The sequence below is a fragment of the Phodopus roborovskii genome, unplaced genomic scaffold (genome assembly GCF_943737965.1).
Source record: "Phodopus roborovskii unplaced genomic scaffold, PHOROB, whole genome shotgun sequence".
NCBI classification, from domain to species: domain Eukaryota; kingdom Metazoa; phylum Chordata; class Mammalia; order Rodentia; family Cricetidae; genus Phodopus; species Phodopus roborovskii.
Genome location: NW_026126516.1, coordinates 8,152,048 through 8,176,259, shown reverse-complemented (window position 1 = coordinate 8,176,259; position 24,212 = coordinate 8,152,048). Strand labels below are relative to the sequence as shown.

Below are 24,212 nucleotides of genomic sequence, written 5' to 3'. Positions count from 1 at the left end.
ATTTTGCACAACAACCAGAGACCCAAAATTAGCTGCATTAGTTAGGCTAGCTGTATTAATTCCATACTAGCCTCTTCAAGCTGGGTTTTGTGATGTTGTATGTTTTAAAGGTGGCTACGTTCACAACAATCTGAACCCTAGGGTACAGTATATCGATAATGGCCCACTCTCTTACTAAACTGTATCTCCGGTAAATGTCATAGGACATGGACTTTCTTTTATTTTTCTGTTTTTGGCAGTCAGGTAGGGGCAGTGAAGTCTGTCTGTCTTTTGCACAGAAGGGAAGCCCGTGTCATTAGAAGTGTGATATGTCAGCAGCTTGGATTCCATGGGAGAATAAAAATATGTTCGTCAAAGGTGTTATGCCAGGTTGGTTTTATTCATTTGTAATTCACACCAGAGAGAAAACAGCCATGAGCATATTTTAACAACCCCAATATTTTTTAAAGGGTATTTTTTCCTCCTCTTATTTGAAGATTTTTTTTGTATAGATGCATATTTATTGTTTAGAAGGGGAGGCTTTGGCAAATCTTGTCTGCTCTTCAGAATACTTCATAACAGAAAAACAAGTCGGCTCTGCTGTGTTGGGGTGAACGCAGTGGCTCCTGGGGAGATGGCCTTAGAGACTTGAGAGGGTCGGGATTAGATGGGTAGATGCACTTCTCAGCTTGCCACCAAAAGACTCAGGGCGTCTTCCTTGGCCAGCGGAAAGGTCAGCGTTGGTTGTATGTGACAATAATTAGAACTATGTCTCAGGTGAAATGGATACATGTAAAACAGTCTAGCTATAGACTCTAGTTTCCTACAGCAGCGAGTAGGTTTGTAGCGCCTAATCGGACTCTGACTCCTGACCGCTCCTCCCCGCCTTTATTTATCCAGTTTGCACCTCCTATCTCCATTGCCTTGCACTCTCTGTTGCTTGTAGAGATAAAATACTTTCCAAAGTAAACTTTCAGTGGAATTGGCTTTTGGTTAATGGCAAGCCTGATGCTCCAAGCCTCGCCTAGCGCCTCTTGTCAGCTAGGGGGCGCTCGGTGCCCGTGTCATGTCTACGGTGCCTCTGCCGCGGTGCCTGGAAACCCGCCTCCATCAGCTGCTTAGGCCGTGGCAGCAACAGCGGCTGCAGTTTGTGTCGCTGCAAAATGTCTTAAGCGTGAAGTTGTAATATTGATTTTCCGGCAGAGATTCATGCAGGACAAAATGAGAATATAAGTTTGAGAAATCTATTTTCAAGCTCTCGCCATCGATTTGTAAACCCTTACCTGGCAGGTGGGGAGGTATCTTTTTTTCCTTCAATTTCCTTTTCTTTTTAAACGATTAAAACAGTTATTCCTGAATGGGCGTATGTCCCCTGATCTGTCCATGGTCTTGACGTTCTGAACATTTTGTTTTGTTGTGAAGACATTCAGAATCCATTTAGGGAGTCTGGGAACAGTGAACATCATTTTAGGGGTGGTCCATCTTGGTGTATGTTACCTGGTTGGGGGGGGGGGCTGTCACTGAGAATTGCTGCCTAAGGGAGTCCTGGACCCAAGACAGCTTGATGGATGGAAATATTTTACACTCCGTTTTGATAGTACTCCCAATGCCTTCTATCCCATAGTGAGCCCACAGAACTAAGGGGAGCTAGCTCTTTCCCTGAAGACTTACCATAACTCAAACAATGTGGACAATTTTGTTTGTAAAGAAGGAATGTGTGCTTGCCAGGGCCAGCAGCAGCCGCGCCTCTCGTCCTGAGGCGGTGTCCTTCGTGGATGGCATGTCGCGCTTGTGTTAGTATTGGGGAATACAATGTCAATGGTGGGGTGACTAGATCTGTAATGTCTGCCTTCACTTTAGAGTTCAGAAAACATGCACACAGCACAGTGAGCTGAAGTGGCGTGCATACGTTCAGTGGGGTACCTGAAGAGCTTGTTCTGACACAGCGAAGTGCTTTTATTCTAACCTGAAAGAGAAATAAATTAGGTCAGACAAAAGCCTTTGCTGTCATCAGCTGGAGGAAGAGGGCCCGCCATTTATCTGATGAGTTCTCTACTTCATTTAGTGTTTGAATCCGGCCAGTTGCAAGCATACTATGGAGGCAAGTACAGAATAACTGTGAAATGAAGACTGTGGTATCTGTCAACCTTGGGTCTGGGCAGTGGCTTTTGGCCTGCAGAGAACTGTTTTTTTTTTTTAAATTCAGTTTATAGGAAATTCCCAATCATTTGCCTTGGAATTTGGGGGCCTGTGACTACACACCAACACAGATATTCAATTCGTGGGGATATATATATATGTATGTATATATATATTTGGGGTGATGGGACAGATGGTGGCTGGATGTTTTCCTGTGAAAATCTCTCATTCATGAAGGCAGGGCTCTTTGGCTGCTTGGTTGGGCCTCCCTTTAGCTTAAACTCTCCAAGGGTTTTGTCCCCAGGTTAATGCTGATGTCACATCTGGGGGGGGTAATCTACCCTGCACTGAATGGTCGAGGCATTGATGCCGGCTGAGCATCCTGCCCTGAAGACTTCATTAGCTGTAGACACACTTGTGTTCTGTTTAGTCGGGAGGAGACAGGAGAATGCTGGGGATGGTGGTCCCATGCCATACAGCTGTTCCGATCATGGCTTTGTCCTGTCTCATCACTCATTTGACTCTTATAATCCTGTCTGGGGGGGGGTCTTGAGTGCTCTGCCCTCTACCAGTCTTCCGGCCTTATAAATCTGTTTCCCCGTACTAGGGAGCTGAATACTGGCCTGTGTGATCTGCTCACACTCTGTTCCCCGTGTCTCCGGTTTGTAGACTGGCTTCCCTGAGTGCTTAGCTTTCCCAGGATGTACCTAAAAATTGCTGGAAGCAGGCTGTCAGGGGGACATCATATATCTGTGTCCTTCTCAGGAGCTGGTGAGAGGTGGGTATAGCAATCTCTTGTTTACTTACAGAATGGAACTAGACGCTGGGCAGTGCTGTGTTCTGGGGACTCTCGCTGGCGTTTTGACATACGCAAGTCTTTTGTGTAGCTGCTGAAGTTCCAGAATTTCATTCTCCCCTCTCCCCAGTATCTCCCCCCCATCTTTCTCTGTGGCAGCTGATAATTTGCTTGGGTGTGGAATTAGCCGGCTCAAGCTATTTACTGCAATGAAATGCCAGACCACACAAAATTAAGTAACTTCAAAGTAAAAAGAGTTAAAAAAAAAATCCTCTGTTTTGCTATAACTTTTTACGACCTTGTTCCACTGAACTGCTAAAACACAAATACATTTTCGACAGCTCTAAGGGGCCTTCTAGAACAGCATGCGGAGAGACTCGGGAAAGCTGAGTGCCAGTATTACTGCGATTAACAAGTGCCCCACTCAGATGGAGGCATTGCCACAAACCAAAGAAGACGCAGTCAGCCATATTTAAATTTCTACCTAGGACATGGGAAGGAATTGCTGCCCTGGTGGGCTTCTCAAGGCCTCTGAGGACCTGGATGCCCCTAGAGACCCCTTATCCCCTGTCTTTGAAAACCCAAACATTAAACAAAACAAATGCCCTCATCTGGCCTCAGAGAACACTCTTATATCAAATCGTTGTAGCTCTGAAGCTAGAAGGCGCTTGCAATTTCATGGGCAAATGTGTTTAGAAGGTGTTCTGTCGTTGGTAGATTTTTTTTCCCTTTCTCTTCCTTTCTTTTTTTCTTTCTTTTTTCCTTCCTTCCTTCCTTTTTTCTTTCTTCTTTCTTTTTTCCTTCCTTCCTTCCTTCCTTTTTCCTTCTTTTTAATCAGCTGTTTTACTTATTGAAGCATATATTGATTCATTCTCATTTGTTGTGAGCTTGGCTTTTCATTTTAACTTTTTGGTATGTTGAGGGCCTGTGAGAATGTCTGAGTATAAATTTCCTTATTCCTTCCAGAGGGGAATCCAGCTTGCTGAACTCTGTTTTGGGGGTTCTGGGGAGCTGTGTGCAATGGGAGAGGGGTACTAGCACTAAGCCTGTGGAATCACTTTAGGCGATGTTTAGATGTTGATTTTAATCTACCCACCTTTCCCCAGGCCAGGCTGTTAGAGGACAGTCTGTGCAGATAGGGATCCCCTGTCCCCACATGTGATTTCCCTACCCAGTGTCTGTCAACCAATATAAGTGAGGGTCCCCTGTAGCCAGGATATCTTCATGGATCAGAAAGTCACTGCCTTCCTGGAATGCTGACAAGGCTCCATCATGCCGCTAGGTGGGTCATCTTAGCCCTATCCTGGTCTGTTTCCCAGGAAGAGAAGCCAACTCCATTTTCACATTCTGTGCAGACACATTTCTCTCTGTCTTTATCCTACTTGCCAGAAATGGTGAAAACTTCAGGCCAAATGTGGTGGCGCATGCTTTTAATCCTAGCATGGGAGACAGAGGCAGGTGGATCTCTGAGCCCAAGGCCAGCCTGGTCTGCAAAGGAAGTTCCAGGACAGCCAGGGCTACATAGAGAGATGCTGTCTGGAACAACAAAACAAAAAACAAACAAACAAAAAAAGAAAAGAAAAAGAAAAAAAGAAAAGGAATGGTGAATTTTTCAAATTTCAATTTGAATTGTATGCCATGGTTGACATGAAGCAGTCAGGTGGCAGCCAGATGTATGCTATGGCCCTGTCCTCCTGGGGAGGTGGCTCTTGGAGAGTCTTAGAGAGGCAGGGAAGTGACGCCTGGGGCCTGCTGGACTTGTGAATCCACTGGGGCCAGTGGTCAGGACAGAAGATGTGGAATAGAGTGTGTAACTCCTGCTTTGGACCCTGAGTTGGGACCTAACCCTTTGTGACTCAGCGTAGGCAAGTGCTACCAGTGTGCCACACACTTTGACTCTCTCTCCCGTGCGGGGCACTTCATTATTCCCTCAGCTGGAGAACTTCATAAAAACCTCTGGCCGTGCCTTGCGTCATCTAGTCATAGATCATTTTCTCCCCCAAGAATTGATTCCGGCTTTCTCCCACCCAGCCCCCTCTTTCCCTTCCTATGGCTGTTATTTTCCCTCTGATCCAATACATTAAAAATTGATGGGAGCTCCGAAAGCGTTGTGCTGTGCAGGGTAGGTGGCGTTGCTGTTGCTGTGCCTCTTGGTGTCTCAGTCCCCCCCCCCCCCCCGGAAGAGTCTGAGAGGAACCCTTTGCACACTGCTGGTGAGCACAGGCTAGCGGGTTGAGGCTCCGGCTTCCTAGGAAGCAGGCATAAAATCTCCAGTCGGAGGAGGCAGAGCTGGGTGGGTGCTGAACATTTCTTGTAAACATACATAGGCATTGTGATGGCGGCTGTGACGTTGGTGGCACACTGATTTAACAACCTGCCCCCTCTCCCCTCAATCCTTCCCTACTGTTTCCACTTACCTTATCGAAATAGTACGTATTGTGTGTTAGACATTAAGGATGGAGATTTGGAACTGAGCAGAAGCAAAGGCGAACATGAACCCATGTGCTGTGTCTGTAGCAGTGTGTGTGTGTGTGCGTGTGTGTCTGTGTGTGTGTGTGTCTGTAGCAGTGTGTGTGTGTGTGTGTCTGTGTGTGTGTGTGTCTGTGTGTGTGTGTGTGTGTCTGTGTGTGTGTGTGTGTGTCTGTGTGTGTGTCTGTGTGTGTGTGTCTGTGTGTGTGTGTGTGTGTGTAGCAGTGCACACACCCCATTGCCTGGGGACAGTAGGTAGCTAATCTCTTGGCTGGAATCCCCTGAGGGGCAGGTGCAGGGAGGTTGTGGATGGGCAGAGCCCTAGGATCTGTGTGCACACAGGGGACTCTGAGGCCAGGTAAGGCCTTCTGAGCCTTGCTGGGGGTTTGGCGGCTGCTGGGCTGGGCTAGTGTGAACAGCTCCTCTCTATTTCTGTCTTCTGTCCCAAATTCCTTCCCAGTAGAGCTGAGACATGGGAAGTTTGCCTTAGGATCAAGGGTTTCCCCTTCCACTTAACAATGCTGCCCATTATTTGTGAAGCCTGATTTCATTGCCTCTAAATGCGTTTACCAGCTGGGAGAAGGCCCAGCCTTGTAAATAAAATGTGGTTTTGTTGTAAAAGAAAATCTAACTCCCTCTCCACCCTCCCCCCCCCCCGTGTGTGTGTGTCTGTGTGTGTGTGTGTGTGTGTGTAAATATGTATTTGTTCACGTGCTTTATATTTAGTATTTCCGAGCTCTCTCCAACCCTGTGGTACCCAACATTCAAGCAAGTTGCCCACTGCATCCATCCATTCATTTTTCCTCTTTAATGAGTCAAGCATTTTAGCAACCGCTGTTCTTATTCGGCTCATGGTGTATTGAGAGCAATAATATTTTGCAGGCTGCCCGACACTCAGGGCTTTTCAGGAAAGTGCATGTCTTTTCAGAAGACCGAGTTACCCCAGTTTGTGGGGTGGGGCTGAGGAAGGAGCTGGTTTGTTGAGTCTTGGGTTGTGATGGGTGCTTTCATCTGTCTCATCTGTGTGGCAAGTGGGACTCACCACCTCTGGAAGCAGAGGCTGGGTCCTCCGGGGCGGCACAGAGCTGGGATACACAAGTGTCTGGGCCTGACGAACATTTTCAGTACAGGGCTGCCGAGGAGGGTTCCCAGAGGCCCAGCCTTCCTTTTCTCAGGTCTTTCCCCTTTTCTTCCTTCCGTTATTGATACAGTTCTTAGAAGGGACACACACACACACACACACACACACACACACACACACAGCATGCCCAGCCCATATCCGCCTGCCGGCGGAAATGAAACCACAGCCTTTGGGGTGTCTCTGAGAGCTTCTGCCTAAGCTTTCAGGCCCAGTCAGCTCCTGGCCCACCCACTCTAGCCCAGAAGTTGGGGTTCAGTAGGACTATGCTGCCTGAATGTTGGGGGGGGATCTTGCTACCTTCCTCAGGAGAGAATCAGTAGCAGCAGGCCAGAGTTCAGAGATTCATTCACACTTGGGGGCGGGGAGAGGAAACCTCTCTTCTCCCTTGGTATTTATTGGCAGGCCACGCACGCTGGCATTTTCAGGAATTTTACTTTCAACAATGAAAGTGAGAGGGGAGGTGGCCTTTATTTTTTTATTTTTCCTAGTGCCTTCTCCTCCTAACTCCTTTAGTAGTGGCAGTAGGTTGGGGCCCAGTCTTAAAGCCAAGACCTAAGTTCTGAGCTGAGCACGAGCCGGCACAGCCTGGCCTGTCTGTAGGGCTCTGGCACCCAGGTTGGCTGCCTGTGTAGAGGAGACACGGAACTCAGAAGGACAGCTTGGTAAACAGTATTGGAGACCTTCACACCCAATTACCGGGGTTCACTGGGACTGGGGCTCACTGGGCTTGCTGCATGAGGAAAGCAAGAAGACAGACAGACTGAACACAGATGGACAGACACACAGCCAGATATTACAAAAAAATGATGCTGGTTGGAAGTCTTGGTCAAAGAAGGTGTGGAGGGGAGGGATATTGTGGTCAAGCATATATGACATTTACTAATTTTCATATTAGTCTGCATTTCTTTGGAATTAAGAGAATTGTTTTGCAATTTTGAGGCCTGAAACCTCCTAGCAGAGAGGACATAGGTCAAACATTTGAGAATTGTCCAGGTGGGTGGGCATGGCTAAAAAAGTTAACAACAATAATAATGATAATAAATAATAATAAAAATATTATTGCTATCATTGACGGTGACTCAATTAAAAGGCCAAATGGAACCCTTCCCTGTGGAGAACAACGTTAGGCTGGGGATGTGGGTTTACTGTTTTTATCAAAGGCTCTGAGTACCAGGTGCATTCCCAGGCCGACTCAAGGCAGGCACTGAAAAACCATGCCAGATACAGCATCTCGCACCTCACTCTGCCTGATTTGAATTCTCAATTTTATTTTGCCTTCCTTTTTTTTTTTTTTCCCGTTTTCTTTTCAGCTCATTTCCTTTGTGCCTTTTTTTTTTTTTTGACCAAATAATATTTTGACACCCTCCTCCTATTTATTAGTGTTCCCTTTCTGCAAATGGGGCACAATACATCCTTATATTTCTAAAGGACTGTTTGCACAGCCCTCTCTTTTGGCTCTGAAATTATGTATATGTAATTGGTAATTAAAGGTACAAGCTTTTCAATATAAACAGTATTGCTCAATGTTAGATTATTAAAGGGAAAGGAGGCACCGAATAATTACCTTTTACGTCTCGACAAACGATTTACAGGAATCCCGTCTTTCCCTCGAACCTCCAGCTTGAAGGTTGTGATTACATTTTAACCATGGCAAGGCAGCTTTTCATAAAGATAAATCGGTAAATTAATTACGTAGCATTGTCTTCAAGCTCCCTTTTAAGTAAACTCCCATTTCTTTTTCAAGTGTAATTAATGGTTTCTGGGCAGTGTGGTGAGGATTGCCCCTTTACCTGTCTTTTTTGGGGGGGGGTTGTTATTGTTGTTAACAATATGCAGATAACGCATTTAGGATTTACATGCCTGTGGGGTGTTTCTGCCATGTTTTTCTGGTGTTTGTCTACATTTTATTCACAGAGGGCCCTGTGTGCCTCTCAGTGACAAAGGTCAGAGACTCAAGGTGTGATTTCCATTGGTGGTATCTGCTCCTCTCCTTGTATCGTGGGTGGTTCCGGGGAGCACATTCTAAGTTACGGGCCTCAGATGCTGCATTCAGTTTTGCACATGGACTCACATAGGCCCCGAGCAAGCTTATGCTCAGAAAACGTGGGCCCATGGCTTACATGTAGTGTTGCAGATGCCACAGAGTATTTCCCTTCAGTTTTCCACTCTGGCTCTGGCCCATTAATAACCTCAATGTCACGGAATGTTATCTTCCTCTTTACTCCTCCAGCTCCTCTGTGCCAATCATTACCCTCTCCTAACTGCTGTACAGTTCAAATTTACCTTCCTCCCTGGTGTTAGACCTGTGTGGCTGTTCCCAGAGCCTATGAAGACCCAGCCACGTGTGCCTTCTGCCCAGCTGACATGGGAGAATTCCAGCCAGGGTTGCCCAGACCCCAAGGGGAACACAAAATCTTCTTGTCCCTGCCTTTGATTTATTATGTCACTTAGATGCTGAGCTTTCCAAGGATCCCTTGAGAAGAGTGGCTGATTCTTGAAGCATTTATTAGCTTCAAAATATTTAGATCCCATGCCCCTTCCAAAATAATAAGGTAAACAACAAAAGGGAGTGTCCTGCCTGCTAAAGAAATTTAAAAACATCCAACCCATTGAAAGTGTGGTTTGAGATCTGCCAAGAAATGACTTTGGAGTCTGAAGAGGCTTTTTTTCCTCTTTCTTTCTTCTTTCCTTCCTTCCTTCCTTCCTTCCTTCCTTCCTTCCTTCCTTCCCTCCCTCTCTCTCTCTCTCTCTCTCTCTCTCTCTCTCTCTCTGTATTGGAATGAAAAGAAAACCAACTGATAGGAAAGGACGGTGCGAGCTGATGAGCACTGAGAGTTTTATGAAGGTATGGAGGCTGAGCAGGAGCACAGTGTGCGGGAAGCCAGCTCCCTCTTCGGTTTGCTTTTTTCTTCTGCATTCTGGAATGTGACTCTTCTCTGTCAGCACTCTGCTTCTTTCTCTGGGCAGGACTGGCTTTCCAGTGCCTGTCTAGGTTTCTGGGTTTCTGTTTTCCAGGTTGGTGCCTGGCCAGGCCTCAGGTAGAAGAATGGGAGTTGGAAGGTCATGAATGGGAGGCTGAGAGCATGAATGGAAGCTGGTGGGAAAGGGCAGGGCTCCTGATGGGGTGAGGGGTTGGGCCACAGCGTTACTGCCTTGCTTCTCAGCCTAGCCATGCATTGGAATAACCCGGGACAGTTTAGAGAGTGGTGATGTTTGGTCTTTGATCTGGAGTGGGAAGCTCTCTGATCGATGCTCAGATACCCTGAAGTGTGCGTGCCAGCTCATGCTGCTGGCAGCCTGGGTGTGTGTGGCATGCTTGTGCACACGTGCGTGATGGGAGAAATTGGCAAGGTGTGCTCTAGGGGGCCAAGAATCAGTGCTTCTGTTATGACCGCTGGACTATGATGGCATGGGGTGGTGGACTCCAAATCTGGGAGGATTTTGGGGTACCACAGAAACTGGCAGTAAAGGGGCCTGCTTTTTATGGGAAGGGATGGAGGGAGCTGGTGCCTGTGATCACCTAAGCCCATCTTTGTCTTCTCTGCCCCTCCCCTGTCTCCTTTCTGTCTCCAGCAGAGGCTGACCATGTGGAGGCTGCCATCCTCGAGGAAGACGAGGGTCTGGAGATAGAGGAACCTAGCAGCCTGGGGCTGATGGTGGGTGGCCCCGACCCTGACCTACTCACCTGTGGCCAGTGTCAGATGAACTTCCCGCTGGGGGACATCCTGGTTTTTATAGAGCACAAGAAGAAACAGTGTGGGGGCCTGGGCGCCTGCTACGACAAGGGCCTGGACAAGGGCAGCCCTCCACCCTCCTCTCGCTCTGAGCTCAGGAGAGTGTCCGAGCCAGTGGAGATCGGGATCCAGGTCACCCCTGATGAAGATGACCATCTACTGTCCCCCACGAAAGGCATCTGTCCCAAGCAGGAGAACATTACAGGTATGACATTTGCTCATCTGATGGCTGCTGAAACCATGCCCCCACAGCTGGTCTCGTCTCCCAGACCTGGGCCATTAATGCTTGGGGAGGTGCAGGGCCTTTCTAGATCCTCTGGGGAAGGAAGACAGCTGAGGGAGGCTGGACTACTGCATGTTGGCAACTTGGCTTTTGGTGAGGGAACTCTATCTCGTGCTTAATCCAGAAGTGGCCTGGAGCGCAAGATGGAAATTTGGGGGTTGGCTTGGCCCTCTCTTTATTGGTGATCTTGGCTCGGTCCCTGGCTTTGGAGGCAGGCTTGGTTTGGACTCTGTTGTTCCCACCCTGGATGCAGTGTTTTTCTCATTTCTAAGGTGGAGTTCAGGAGACCTCCCTTTGTGCCGACTGTTGTAAGGACTCAGAAGGGTCAGGGTGTGGCAGTACCTGCGAGGGGGCTGGCCATTTGAGCCATGAGCCTGCTTCTGGTTTTACCTGAGCCTCACCTTAGAAAAACCAGCCTGAGCTCTGATCCCCTAGGGGAGAATGAACATTCTTTTTTTTTTTTTTTTTTTTTTGGCATGCTATTTGGTTTTACTTGGGTAGCTGTTTTGTCCCAGGTACCATTTGTATCCTTCACTGGGATGTGCCTACTTGGTGACTTTGCTGTACATCTTTCCTTCCTGGCCATACCGTGGCTTGCTAGGGTCTCCCAGGGAGCCTCTGTGTAGTGTGCGAACCAAAGGTTTTGCTTTTGGAGAGTGTAGGGACCCTGTTCTACTGTGTTCCCACAAAGAGGCAACAAGACAGGCTTTAAAGTTTGTGCAGACGAGGATTCAAGTCCTGCTCTCTGACTGTGGGCTAGCTGCTGCTTGAGTTTGAGCCTCAGTCCCCTCTTTTGTCCATAGGGAGAGAACAGTCCTGGCAGGCCTGGTGTGGGGACGGAGAAAGAAAGGGTTCCACAAGTGCTTTGGCTGTGGGACTCCGCTCTCCCTGGTTCCCTCTGGTTCTCTCTGCATCATGTCAGTAGGTAGCCAGATGGGGAAACGTAAAGACAGCCACTGTGGTGTTTGGGTCACAAACCCTAAGGACACCAAGCGTAGGCCAGGACCTCACATCGGAGGCGTCAACCTGCACTACATGGCAGTTGCACACCTTTGGGCCCCAATTTGTCTACCTGTACGCTGGGAGTAACCGGACAGCCTGCCAACCCTTGCAGACACAGGCTGGACAGTGGGGGGACCTGTGGACTAGCTTAGCCTTGGCTCTGCTTTCTGGTGGGTACCTGTGGGAATCAGCTATGAAAACGCCAACACAACCAGGCATAAAAACACGGCCAGCATGACACCCCACCGTTAAGGCAAGAAGCGAGTCCGGTACCTTGTCTGTGTTGTCAGACATGGCACTTGGGATGGATTTCAAAAAGTGGGATGGTGGCTGGTCCCTATTTACTTTCATCTGCTGAGCCTCGCCTCCAAACCCTCATTTTATGTTGAAGGTCTTTCCCTAGGAGAGCCTGTGGATCACCGTGGGGAAGTTTGCTTAAGAAAACAGCTAAATGTGACTTTTCAAAAGGCAGTTAATCTCCCAGCGGCTTCATCCTTATCCTCCAGCACCCCACCCCAACCCTGCTCCCGCCCCACACTGTTAATGACCCACCGTATTTTTATTTTATGAGTGACAGGAGGGAGATACCCTCAGCCCTCCTGTTCAGCGGCAGGGCAAGAGAAGCAAGGTGGGGGGGGGATGGATTTCTTCATCCTAAAAGAAACAGGTAGGATTAGCCCTTAGAAGTCTAAAGAGATATGTTTGTTCAAAGTATTTAAAATGTTGCCCCAATGAAAGGCGAAACACACTCTGTATGCGGTATCAGCTACAACTGGTCATTTCATTCTTAGGACCCAACCCACCCCTCCTCTCCGCCCCAGGGCCTTCTGGTCCCGCCCTACTTGGGTACCAACTTTTCTTTTTCTTTCTCTCTCTTTTTTTCCCTCCATTTTATAGAAAGGAAAGATTAAAGAATAAAACATCAGTGACTCAAATGTATAAAGTAATTTAATATGGTGAGAGCATTAATTATTTTAGCTTAATTGAATTCTGAGGACTCTGCAGTCCTTGCAGCTTGGTAGACAAGGCCTGTTTATTATTTCTCTGTGTAGATTAACAGTAAAGGAAACACAGATAACTTTCAGTTATTTATTGTAAAATAAATGTGTCAATTCATGTGTAAAGCAAGCTGCTCAAAGATAATTGAGTCTTTATATTTTAAGAGGGGAGCTAGGAATCATGGACTCTTCTCCACCCAGGCTTCCGGAAATCCTTACAGCTGCTGTCCAGGCCCCTGGCACACTGGCCTCCGTGAACCCCCTGTTCCTGCCTCCGGGCTGTGGCTCGGGGACTCTTCCCAGCTGCTGCATGTCCTGCTGCTGTCTTCATTGGCCTTGCTGGCCCCTGCCAGTAGCTGGTGAGCAGGTGGCTGCTGATTCTTGGGACTCTGCTTCTGGCTGTCCAGGGTGGTTGACTCCATGGAGGGGTGGCTGCGAGAGGGGCCCTGCAGCCTTCGCTTGGTTCACATCACCTTTCCTCTCTACTAGAAACTTCTAGAAGCAGGGCCCCAGAGATGGATGGAGGTGTTGAGATTCTTCCTGTCCTTAACCGTGTCCCCAGTCTTAGAACTGAGTTGGGATTTGACCAGTTGTCCAACCAAGGTGTGGCCTGGGTCCACAACCTTTCTTTGGCAATGTCATTCTGGAAATGGCTATAAATAGTCTGTGATCTTTTTGTTGTTTTAAACTACAGAGGGTTAAGAAGGTACAGAGAAGAATTTATGAAGCTCAGCTCCTAGAGGGCACTCCCTCCCTCCCTCCCTCACTGAACACCTATGCTCTTCCCCTTGAGAAACTGACCCTTATAGGGAATGTGTGAGGACATAGCAGTCTTGCCCTTGATGGTGGCATGTTGGTCTGGGGCCTCCTGGATGTCCACTTGCTGTGGTAGAGGAAGTTCCTGGCAGTTGGTGTCAAGGCCCACCTAGAGATAGTGGTACATGGCTATAAGAAAAGCCTCTGGCTGGAGGTCTGAGTCCAGAGTGTAAGTGGACTTATGGTAACATCCGCCCGTGTAGGTCCTAGAGATAGCTGGTGATGCCTTCCGGTCGCTTCGCCCTGCCTCAGGCAGGGGCCCTGTTTGGGCACTCGGTCCCATGCATCCAGGCCGACCTGGATGGGGGATGAGGGGATAGATGGTTTGCTGAGGGCTTGTCTAGGGAAGGAGCGGAGAGGAAGGGGTTCAGGTGTTTGAGGTCTGAAGCTGTGTGGGAAAAAAGACAGGATGTGAGGCCGCCGGGCTCCCAGCCCTTCACAAACCCAGTTTCCTCATGTGTCCATGCAGCTCATGGCGACTCAGGCCTATGTGTGTGTAGCTGGTATGGGCGGGGAGGGGCACACGTGTGATACACATGTACAGTGCACGTATGTGCCCCCCACGGAGGTTTCCACAGTGCCACTCTGCTCCCAGCCACACACACCGCAGGGTTCTAGGACAGGCTCAGTGGCAGTCCTGCGGAAGTTCCCACTAGGTTCTGAGATTCACACACCATAAACAAGGGCAGGGTGAGCTGGGCAAGGGTTCACGTCCACCCCTCTATCCTTTATCACACTTGTGGCACAATGTGATGTCTGTCGCAGTGCCTCACCCTGGGAAGGGGACAGGGGGCCTTGGTGACCCCTGGATGGAACCCAAACACCTTTGCTCCAGCTGGTCTGAGGGCGAACCACTCTCCTTTTCCAGCCTCCCTTTCTTCCCGCACCCATTTTTCAGCATCACGAAGAGGACTTGATGAAATGAAGCCTAGGGAATACCAGATAGCTCAGATCAGGTCAGAGGTTCAGCCCAGCAGAGGAAAGAGTGGCCCCGGCTGAGCTGCAGTGGGAAGCCTGCTTTCTCAGTCTCTGTCTTGGAGCTGAACCTGGTCCTCTACATCAGCCTTACTTAGATGGCCTCACCCTGTCCACACCCAAAAGGGGGTCCAATGGGGGAGGAATCTGCTCTTGACCATCCCAGAATGAAAAAAAGAAATAAAAGGAGGACATGACTCTTCCTAAGGGGTTGAGGTTTTTTGTTTTTGTTTTTTATGGATGTAAGGGGGAAAAGCGGCAGAGAGAGGGACATCTGGGAAAGTCCAGAATAAACATGGCCAGATCAAGCCGAGCCAAATTTGAGAGAGGGGAACAGAAAAGTAAGAGAGATTCCGCTGACCAAGAGGGGCATCCAGGCTAAGAGACTGGCGTAGCCAAAATGGCTGAGTTAAGTAGGGGCCCCAGGAAGATGAGGGGGAGGGGAAGCCCCTGAGCAGAAGTTTAGGGTGGGGGATGGGGGATGGCAGCCAGGAGGAAGGACCTTGTGAGAGGCCAGGACTGAGGGATGCTGGGAGAGAGAACCTTGCAGCCTGAGTCCACTTTGATACGTTAACGGGCATCTCAGTTATTTAATGGGCATCTCAGTCATTTGTCCCAGGTTTGACCCCTAAGACTGCCAAAGCCTAATGTCAGTTTTCTGAAACGCAGGCTATAGGGTAGGAGGGGCGGCAGGTCCCTAGCTTGGAGGTGATGACGGGTGGTTATCACAATGGTGACTGTGCTAGCTGAATGTGTCTTCACTAGAACCCTGAGCTGGGCCCAGGGTGAGCCTGGAGAGCCCTCGCCCAGACAGGGATTTGGTTTCTGGCTTCAGAAACTTACTGCCAGAGGGAAGGGGCCCTAGTGAGCCCGACTTCCATGCTGCTCTGACTGAGGATTCGCTGCAAGCTATATAGAAAATTCGATGCGGAAAAACCAAAACATTACGCTAGATGTGAGAGAAAGTAAATCGGTGGCTTGTGCTGCAAGCTGGAGATAACCCACTTGCAGGCGGTCTCAAAATACTTGCATTTGATCTACTTGGAGTTGTTATTTTCCCTCAAAATTAAGATTAGTTAAATCCGTGCATATTGTGGCATGGATTACCTCTTTTTATTATTAAATCATGACAACTAATTATTAGTTTCGTCTGCAGTGAGGAGCAGGCCCGTGTTCTGTCTGAGGACCATAGCCCTGGGTGAGCACTGGCTGGTGAACTGACCTCAGAGCTCAGGAAGGTCTGCTGGGAAGTCCAGATGGAGGTCCCAGCGGGCCCTCAGCACTGTACTAGATGGATTTCTTGGGATTTCTCAGTTCATTCTTAAACCTCCAAATAGGTATTTCTAATCCTGTATTGTATTCAGGCTTGGAAGGTTCTTGGAGAAAGTTAAGGAACTTGCCCATAGTGAAAGGGAGTCAGGCCTGCTTGGCCTGGGCAGCTTGCATAGGCTTTTAGGGAGAGGAATTGTGTCAGTTGTCTGGCAGATCTGGAGTAGCAGGCAACCCTTCTGTAGCCTATCTGGCATGACTTTTGAAGCCCGTGCTGGAGTCTGGAATCTAGATACAGTCAAGAAAGAACGTAAATTCTGGTCTAGGACCCCACAACGGTTTTCCAGCCATTTGCTGGAGGGGAAAGGGTCAAGGAAGGGGGGTGTCCTATTTGTTTTCAAGGGAGAAGAATCCAGACCTTGCCCCAGGCCTCTAACACTTGACCCTTGACATGCGGCTTTGGAGAGGCCTGTGGCAGCTGAGCAGGCTATAAGATGTGAATTTCCATGGACCTGGGTTGGAATTTTTTTTTTCATTTGTGACTATTATTTGTTTTATTTTATATTCATTGTCTCAGTTGTTTTGTTTTATTTTGTGGCATTGTGGGTTCAAGAAAGTACCCTTCCAGGATGGATGGTTTACTGTAAAATTTACTTGATGTTGTGTGATTAGACCAGGGGCTGTTGTTACTGGGGAAGGCTGGCTCAGAGGTGTCATGGAAGAGCTGGCAATGTCACCACAGACTTGGTGGCTTATCTGAAGTTAGCTCCCTAGTCAGGATAGATGGAACTTTACTAGCCATCACTGCCCAGCCCTGAGGCTTGGGGGCAGTTGTCCCTCCCATCTCCGAGGGTCTCACTTCACCTGTAACTGGGGTGAGCATGTACATGGCAGGAGACAGAGGAACTGTGCAAACCAGAGCAGTGCCAGTGCCAGTCACAACCCCACTTCTGAGCTGTAGTCCAACTTTTCATTGAACAAAACAAAAACAACAACAAAAAATTGTTTTGCTAGAAGGGTACCTCCTTCCCCTTTCCCTGCCCTGTTAGGTGTGGGTCTTTATTTGCTAGATTGGCCTATTCTTGTAGCAGCAGCTTGATCAAGGAGGAGAGAGAGAAAGAAAGAAACTTGGCTCTGAGGGAGAATTTAGCTGCGTTCAGTCTTATAGTTTTTTTTTTTTTTTTGACAGTAGTTAGCAGTTGACTTGAGTTTTTAGTGTGTGTGTGTGTTGGACAGGGTTTGTTGATGGCGGTGTTGTTGGTCTCATGCAAAGCTAGGGAGATGTGCATCCATGACTATGAAAGTAGCCAGCCTGGCCTGCACTCCTATCCCCCTGGAATTATCTTTTCACTCGAGGTTGAGGTTTTCCTTGTTGGACTTTTAATTTGATGCACGTGCCACTATTTCCAAGGGCCTTGTACAGATTAACCCTCATGTAATCCTATGACCTTATGTAGTAGGTGTTTTAAACCCCGCTTTAAAGAAGGGAAAAACAGCAGAGATGTGGTCACATTTGAATCTTGGTTCCATCTGCTGTCTCCACCCTGTGAACACTGTCAATCAGCTGCTACTTTCGTTTTGTAGGGGAGGCAACTGAGTCATAGGCAGGGAGTGCCTAAGTCTGTGGGTGTTTCTGGAACCTGCCTCCTGGCCCTTGCCCCGGAAGGAGTCTTCCCTGAAGCATCTCCTCCTGTGGGACTCTGGGTTCTTTACTGTGGTAGGTTCTGGGTTTCTGCTCCTAGCTGGGTAATGGGTGCTGTCTACTGGGGCCCGTTCTGAGAGCGAGTGGGACCTGGAGGACAGTGCCACATCCTGCTCTGTATACATCTGTGATTAAGTGCCCACTGTTGGCTGTGCTGCCCCAACTGTAGGATGACTTCCTGGGTCCAGGTAGAGAAGAGTCAGGCTGAGGGTCAGGGATCTGAGACCTGGAAGGCCTATGCTTGCTGTGTGATCTTGAACTGGCCCCTCCCTCTCTGGTTCCCCGTCTTCTATGCTAAAACATGAGAAGGGCTGTTAGGTGGTACCCTCAGCTTCCCATCTAAGCCCTTCATACCCACCCGCCTGGACTTGACTTATTTACATATAGGGACTGCTAAGGGGGGAAGGTTGCAGGTCACAGGTGGCATCGGTTTTGTGGCTTCCCTTACAGCATCCCTGGACCTTGTTCTAATGATGAAAGACCCCACTCATCCCCACTCATGGTGTAGCCCTAGGCAAGCAGATGGTGCCTTCCAGGCAGGACAACCCCACCCCCCCTCCACAACAGTCACACCTAGAGATGTGTGCCCATGGCTGTCTCCCATGGTGGACACAGCCTTAAAGGGGTAGGCCAACCGTGGGTGCAGAGATCAGGGCCTAAATGCAGAGCCCTGTAAAATGGCTGCATCCCCAGTGCCTGGTTTATGCCCCCAACGAAGGCACAAACGAATCCCAGTTAGTGTCCTGCAAGAATAAACCTGGTTACCCTTGAACTGCCTGAGTGGCCCTGTTTCAATTTTTCCAAGACAGACCAGAGTTCTGGAGAGGGTAAGAGTCCAGTTAGGGATGGGCCCTTGAGGATGGAAGGCAGGGTCTGGATTCTTCTCCCTTTAAAAACAAATAGGACAGCCCTCCCCCCTTCCTTGACCCTTTCCCCTCCAGCAAATGGCTGGAAAACCGTTGTGGGGTCCTAGACCAGAATTTACGTTCTTTCTTGGTGCCTGAGCGGGGTCTGCCCCCACCCCCACCTTAGTTCAAAGCTAGCCAATTAAGAGACCTTAAACAGTGCGGTCGTCTCTGCATCATTGCCTTGTAAAACTTTCCCTGAAAACTAGGCAGTCGACTTTATACTCGCTGGGAAGGGGAAACAAAGGCATGTAATTTTCCTGACCTGGCCTTTGCTTTGGGGAAAATGGGAAAGAAAGTCATTTTTGTAAACAGCCTCTGGAGCTGAGCCGCAAAGGAGGTCCGCGCTTTGAGTCGGGGGTCTGTATATTTTGCAGTTCAGGGATCTGGAAAGTGGCCCGTGGTTGTAGTGGTGGTCTCTAAGGTATCAGGGTTTTTTGAGGCTTGTGGTGGGGATCTGGGGGTGGACATCAGAATCTTCCCGACTCTGAATCTCCTCTCAGGCTCTTGGCACAAGGCACCACTAATGCAATTTCCCATGCGCCCGGACGGTGCAACTTGCAAGAATCATCTCCTTTGCCGCCTCTAGCGGCCAGCAGCCCCTCCCCCCACCGGGCCTCTGACCCTCTCCTAGGCTCCGGAGAGAGGGGGCTGGGATTGCGCTCCTCCGGTCTGGTCTGGTCCACATGATGTGCACCTCAGATCCTGCCTCCTCGGAGGGCACTCTGAATTTGGGTCCAGCAGGAAAACACAATGGCTTCCCCCCAAATCCGGCCGCCCAGTGTTTTGGCCGGGTGCACGGTGTCGTATGAACACCCAGAGCTCGGTGACTGCACCCGGGCCTCTCAGGCTGCAGGTGACCCTTCCCAGACCCACCCGGGTCTGCTCCCCGCCCTGGGCCATGGGATGAGCCGCGTCCTCCTCCGGCCACTCCTGCCCGCCCTCCCAGCCATACACGTTGATTGCACCCTGGGCGGGAGGCCGAGGGGAGCATGGGCCATGCATAATTCCGGGGCTTAATGGACCAGCTGCCCGCGCGGGGCGCAGGGCGGGCGGAGGCGCAGCTGACCCTGCCGGCGTCTGGCCTCGCGGGGCAGGCGCGCTCCTTTCTTCTCCCGCTTCGGGTCGGAAGAAGGGGTGGGGGCTGGGCGAGCCGAAAGGCCACTCCATGGGGTGGATTCGTCGTTTAAACACCCACTCTTGCAACTTTTCCTTTGGGTTCCCGGGACTGTGCACCTATTCGCAGCCGCCAGGACCCGCTCCTGAATGAGTAGCAAGTGCAGGTTTCCGCGAAGCAGGCTGAAGCCCTAGATTTTATTCTTTTATGTGCCCCATTCCCTACCCACCTCCACCCCTGCACCTTGAAGGCCCCCCCAGCCCAGCCGCAGCCCAGCAAGCAAGATCCTGGCTCTGAGCCAGCCCCTTTCCCGGGCTGCTGGAGAGGGATGGGGGCGGAGACCCAAGGTCAAGGGCGGGGAGGCCGACGGCTTTGGGGCCCTTTGTGCATGGGACGCCCCTCCCCCCACCGCCAGCCTCCCGCCAACCCCCCACCCCGTCCTCTCTCTGCCCAGAGTGCGTGCACCAAGTCGAGTGACCCCTGGCTTGGGGAATTGCGTTTCTGAATCCCTTGGAGGCTGCCGGTGGTCTCTTGCCCGAAGACGCCAGGGCGAGGGGCCAGCCTCCCAGCCAGTGTGACTTTTGCCCTGGGTCCTGGGTCTGCCCAGGGATCCCCTCTCTTGTTCAGAAGGGATCTTAAGCTCACCTTGGCCTAACGATCCAGGTGGGCCCGAAAGGAAGGGGCCTGAGTCCCTTGCTGCATGCTTGAGTTCCTGCAGAGCAGCCAGGCCTGCCCGAAAGTGGGGGTGGGGGCGGGGGCGGGGGCGACGACAGGACCTGCTATTTTAGAGTGGAATCTTGGGGTCGTGGCTTTGAAACACTGTGGGACAAAAGTTTTCCCAATTGGATGGGAATGGAACCCTCCATGGAGTGAGGCAGAAGGCTTGGGATTCCTGGAAAGGAATAAAACCCCTCCTCAACTCTGGCCACTTCCCTTACCATACCCCCAGAGAGAATTCGTATGCAAATTGTCACCTTGCTAGAATTCCGGTACTCATGCTGCGTCTTAAAAATTGGCCCCATTGTCGACGCTCTCCAAGAGGCCCTTACACAGTGGAGTTGTCAACCAGTAAGCTTTTTGTCGTTTTTTGAGAGAGGGTTTCCCAGTGCAACAGCCCTGGCTGTCTTGGAACTTGCCCAATAGACCAGGCTGGCCTCAAACTCACGGAGATACGTCTGCTTCTGCCTCCTTAGTGCTGGGATTAAAGGCGTGCGCCACCAAGCTGGGTCTCAACCAATAAACTCCTAAGAAAACTGTCAAACATTTTTCTAGCACTGACACTCCTGAGATAAACACGTGTGTTGCTTGCCCGTGGAAGATGAGTGTTTGCTTTCACAGGGCCATCTCCTCCAGCCTAGGATTGGGCTCAACTCTTCGTTCTCCATTATTCAGAAATAGGTGTGAGCTAGACAGAATAAGTATGCATTAGAACAGTAGGGCAAGGTGGTTTTAAAAATGTGTGTCCGTGTGTCCTTGGATCTGACCTCTCTGGGCTCTGTGTCAATAATGTCTTCCTGGCATTTTGAGGAAGAGTTGGTCTTCAAAAGAAAAAACAAAAAACAAAAACCACAGTTTTAGCTAACTCCAACTTCGAGTAACTGGCTTTTCTGGTGGTGTCTGAAGGTACTTGTCAATTTATTTGAAAAGCCTTGGGGAGCAGCATGCTGTTCCCGGGAACGGAAACCTGCCCGTCCTGGACAGGAAGGGTTTCTCTCTGCCTGAACTTGCTCTTGGATTTCTTAGACGTCTATCTATGTCAGTTCCAACAAGATAGAAACTGCCTTTGGATATCTGTAAATAAGGGTGAAGATCACAACCCTGTCCTCAGAATGGGCTGGGACGAAAAGGCAGGATCTGTGTTTGATTAATGTTTATGTACCTGATGATGAAATACCGTGTGTGTGTGTGTGTGTGTGTGTGTGTGTGTGTGTGTGTGTGTGTGTGTGTGTGTGTGTGTGTGTGTCCCAGCTCTGCAGTCAGAGATGAACATTTTAGTGTCTTTGGAGGCTAGGTCTGTGAGAAGATGGGTCATTGTTCATGCTTTGCTTGTGGGACAAATGTCCTGGGGTTTTGGCTTAATGGCCATCACCCTAAGAAGACGACTGGTTTTTCACTTATGTTTTTCTTACTTTGACAACTGGAAAGTGATTTTAAAAATTATGCATGTCTTTTTCCCCCCTCTAGATTTGAGTTAAGGCTTAGGGCAACTTAAGTGGAAGGTTTTCCTCCAGGGCCTGACACCCAACTTCCCTCTACAACCACACCCACCCCTTCCCCCGACACTCTTCTGGGGACAGATGTATAGCTCTTTCATGTCGGGGTGCCAGAGTGACAGAGGGCTGCCTGGCTATGTGGCTCTGAGCCCTGGGCTGTGTCCTCAGGGTACAGGTGGCTTTGCTTGGCTTTGTTCAGGAGCGGTGTGTGGGAGGTGTGCGTGGAAATGGAGCCCTCTGTCAGCTGGATCCTGTGGCAGTTCAACCCGCCGAGGGTGGTAGCTGCGGGGGCGGAGGAAGCCTGCTACAGCGCCCATGGCCCGCACTTCCACTTCGGCTGCTTGGAGAAATCTCCACGTTTTTGCAGGATTTCCCACAGCATTTCATCCCTCTGTGGCACCTGCACCCCGCTCAGGCGTTTGATAAATATTTGTTGTGGTTGGAGCATCAAGTGCCACCTCAGAGCTTAGGCACTGGGGTGAGGACTGGAGCCTTTAGCACTGCCTGTCCTGTCCTTTAAGAGTCCAGACCCTCAGGGGCCGCCTGCATCTGTAGAATGGGGACGTATTTTTTTTTTTTTTTTAACTTACCAGTTCTCATCTACACAGGAGCTTAAGCCAGTGGTGGATTAAAGCTATGACTGATTTTGTGGTATATCCGAGAGACTGTTATTGTTTGGGCCCTGGGGGCGGGGTGACTAATTTGCAAAGAGGAAAGGAATCCAACAGCTGCTGTATATATAGGATGCTGTTTTAATGCAATGAGGAAGCATTTGGGGGCTTTAGGAGGAGGCTTACGGCATACCGCTAGGAAACGCCCCTCACTCATCTCCATTCATTTTCGAGGCTCTTCTGTACACCCACCCCTCCAGCGCCTTATTGTTGGGGAACATCACGTGATTCATGATCTTAATACCTATTGCTGTTACTGTTGCCCTTGACCTGAACCCCCTTTCCTGTCCCGATACTAGCTGCTGGCCATGGAAGGGTAGGGAGCAAGTTGCGGGTGGATGGAGAGGGTGGGTGTCGGGGATGCTTTATAGACTGGGCTTGGGAGGGAAGCGTACAGCAGGATGCCTTTAAAGTGCATAGTCTTGCTCAATGCAGGTGAAGAAGGAACTCTGGTTAGCCCAGTGAGGAAACTCTCCCTTCCCTTTCTCTGCCTCCTCTAAAAGCTCACAGAAATCGGCATCTGCATACATCGTGCACACAGCTGGCTGCTATGAAATGGTACCTTCACTAGGGAGATTCAGACCTCCGGTGGCCTGCGGGGGGGGCGGGGAGGGGGAGCAACATTTTTCCTTTTTTTTTTTTTTTTTTTTTTTTTTTGGTAATTTTGTATTCCAGGATGTTTGGTTTCTTTTCCCTCTGCAAATGCTGGGTGACCTGAATTCGAGTTTTAATAATAACCTCTTGCTGGACCCAAAGCCTCCAGGCCAGTCCTGCTCTTCAGGCATACTGACCTTGTGTTTGGAGTATTTGCCTGCTTGGGCTTGAGTATGGGACACGTTGGGTGCGAACGCTCTCATCTTCCCTCGCAGGACCTTGGCAGAGCCCTCGTTCTGTTCCGGCATCTGAGCTGGAGAGGGGTGGGGACCGCAGATAGATGGGGGCTGGATCATAGTGTAGGCTCTCAGCCAGGTGTGTGCTACTCTGTAATTGAATACAGACCTGAGTGAGTTCCATACGGGCATGCAAGGATGGGCAAGGGAGATATTGAGGTTCTCAGCTCTCTCTCGGCTGAACCTGGAATCTCAAATTTTCCCCAAATGATGCCTGGAAAAGCCAGGGAGCAGCAGAGATCCTAGGAGCCTGTGCATAGTCTGTTTGCATGGGCAGGCTCTCAAATCTTTTGTTAGTGGCAGTTACTTAATTAACCCACAGATTAGGGCTGCCTTCTTTTGACACGTGCATGTATTTTGGGGGAGAATATTCTTGTCCTCCTCAAACTCCAATCGGAACCTCTCAGGAGCCTCCGGGGGAGCTGTGACCTCTTCTCTCCCTCTTGTCTCCCTTCCTGTCCCTCCTACCCACCCTTCCCTTAAACCCAAGTGAGCTTGTAGCTGAGTGGAGGACAGGCGCGTTACACACGGCTAAATAAATCATGTTTACGCTTGGCGTTCTTGGTAGTGAAAAAGCTGTTGGCTGTTTCCACTTCCTTATTTCTCAGCATTTGCTTCCTACCTGTTTTTGAGTACATGCCCAGAAATAGTAGTTTTGTCAAATGAGGGGATAATGCCAGCCAGCCTTTTCTGCTGCCAAGGAAGCTGCTGGATTTTGCAAAACAGAGTGACGTTTTTTTTTTAGTGACACTGATTCCCCCCCCCAAAGAAATTAGGGTGTGGAATAAGGGACATTAAAAATGCAGAAAGAAAGAAAGCAAGCAAGCTTCCTGGCTCCGTTTGCTCAGGGCTTATAGGAAGCAGGGTTAGAGAAGGAGGGTCTGGGTTTCGTTGTTGCTCTTGGTGCCTTTTCCCAGGGGAGCAGGCAGCCATAGGAGGTGCAGAGGCTGTTCTGGGTCCTGAGAACTGAGTCAGGTTCCTTCTTTTCAGTCCCAAGACTTCTCAGATTTGGAGATACGGTGCAACGATTCCTTTTTCCTTTCCTGCTGTTCAGTTTCTGGGTCTGTGTAGTTCTGGAGACCTCCTGCACAGAGCTTACTGCACTTCCCTCCG

The 24,212-nt window shown here is 49.7% G+C and overlaps 1 protein-coding gene across 4 annotated transcripts in view; it reads left to right on the top strand.

The window, feature by feature from the left end:
• The window catches only part of Bcl11b (BCL11 transcription factor B), an 86,726-nt gene that overhangs the window by 4,195 nt on the left and 58,319 nt on the right, over nt 1-24,212 (top strand). For 2 of the 4 annotated variants that reach the window (XM_051196574.1, XM_051196577.1), the window contains exon 2: nt 10,101-10,463. In XM_051196574.1, coding sequence (XP_051052531.1) covers nt 10,101-10,463 — 363 coding nt within the window. Of the gene's footprint in view, nt 1-10,097; nt 10,464-24,212 lie in introns of all 4 variants that reach the window. The other 2 variants (XM_051196573.1, XM_051196575.1) reach the window with 1 other exon arrangement.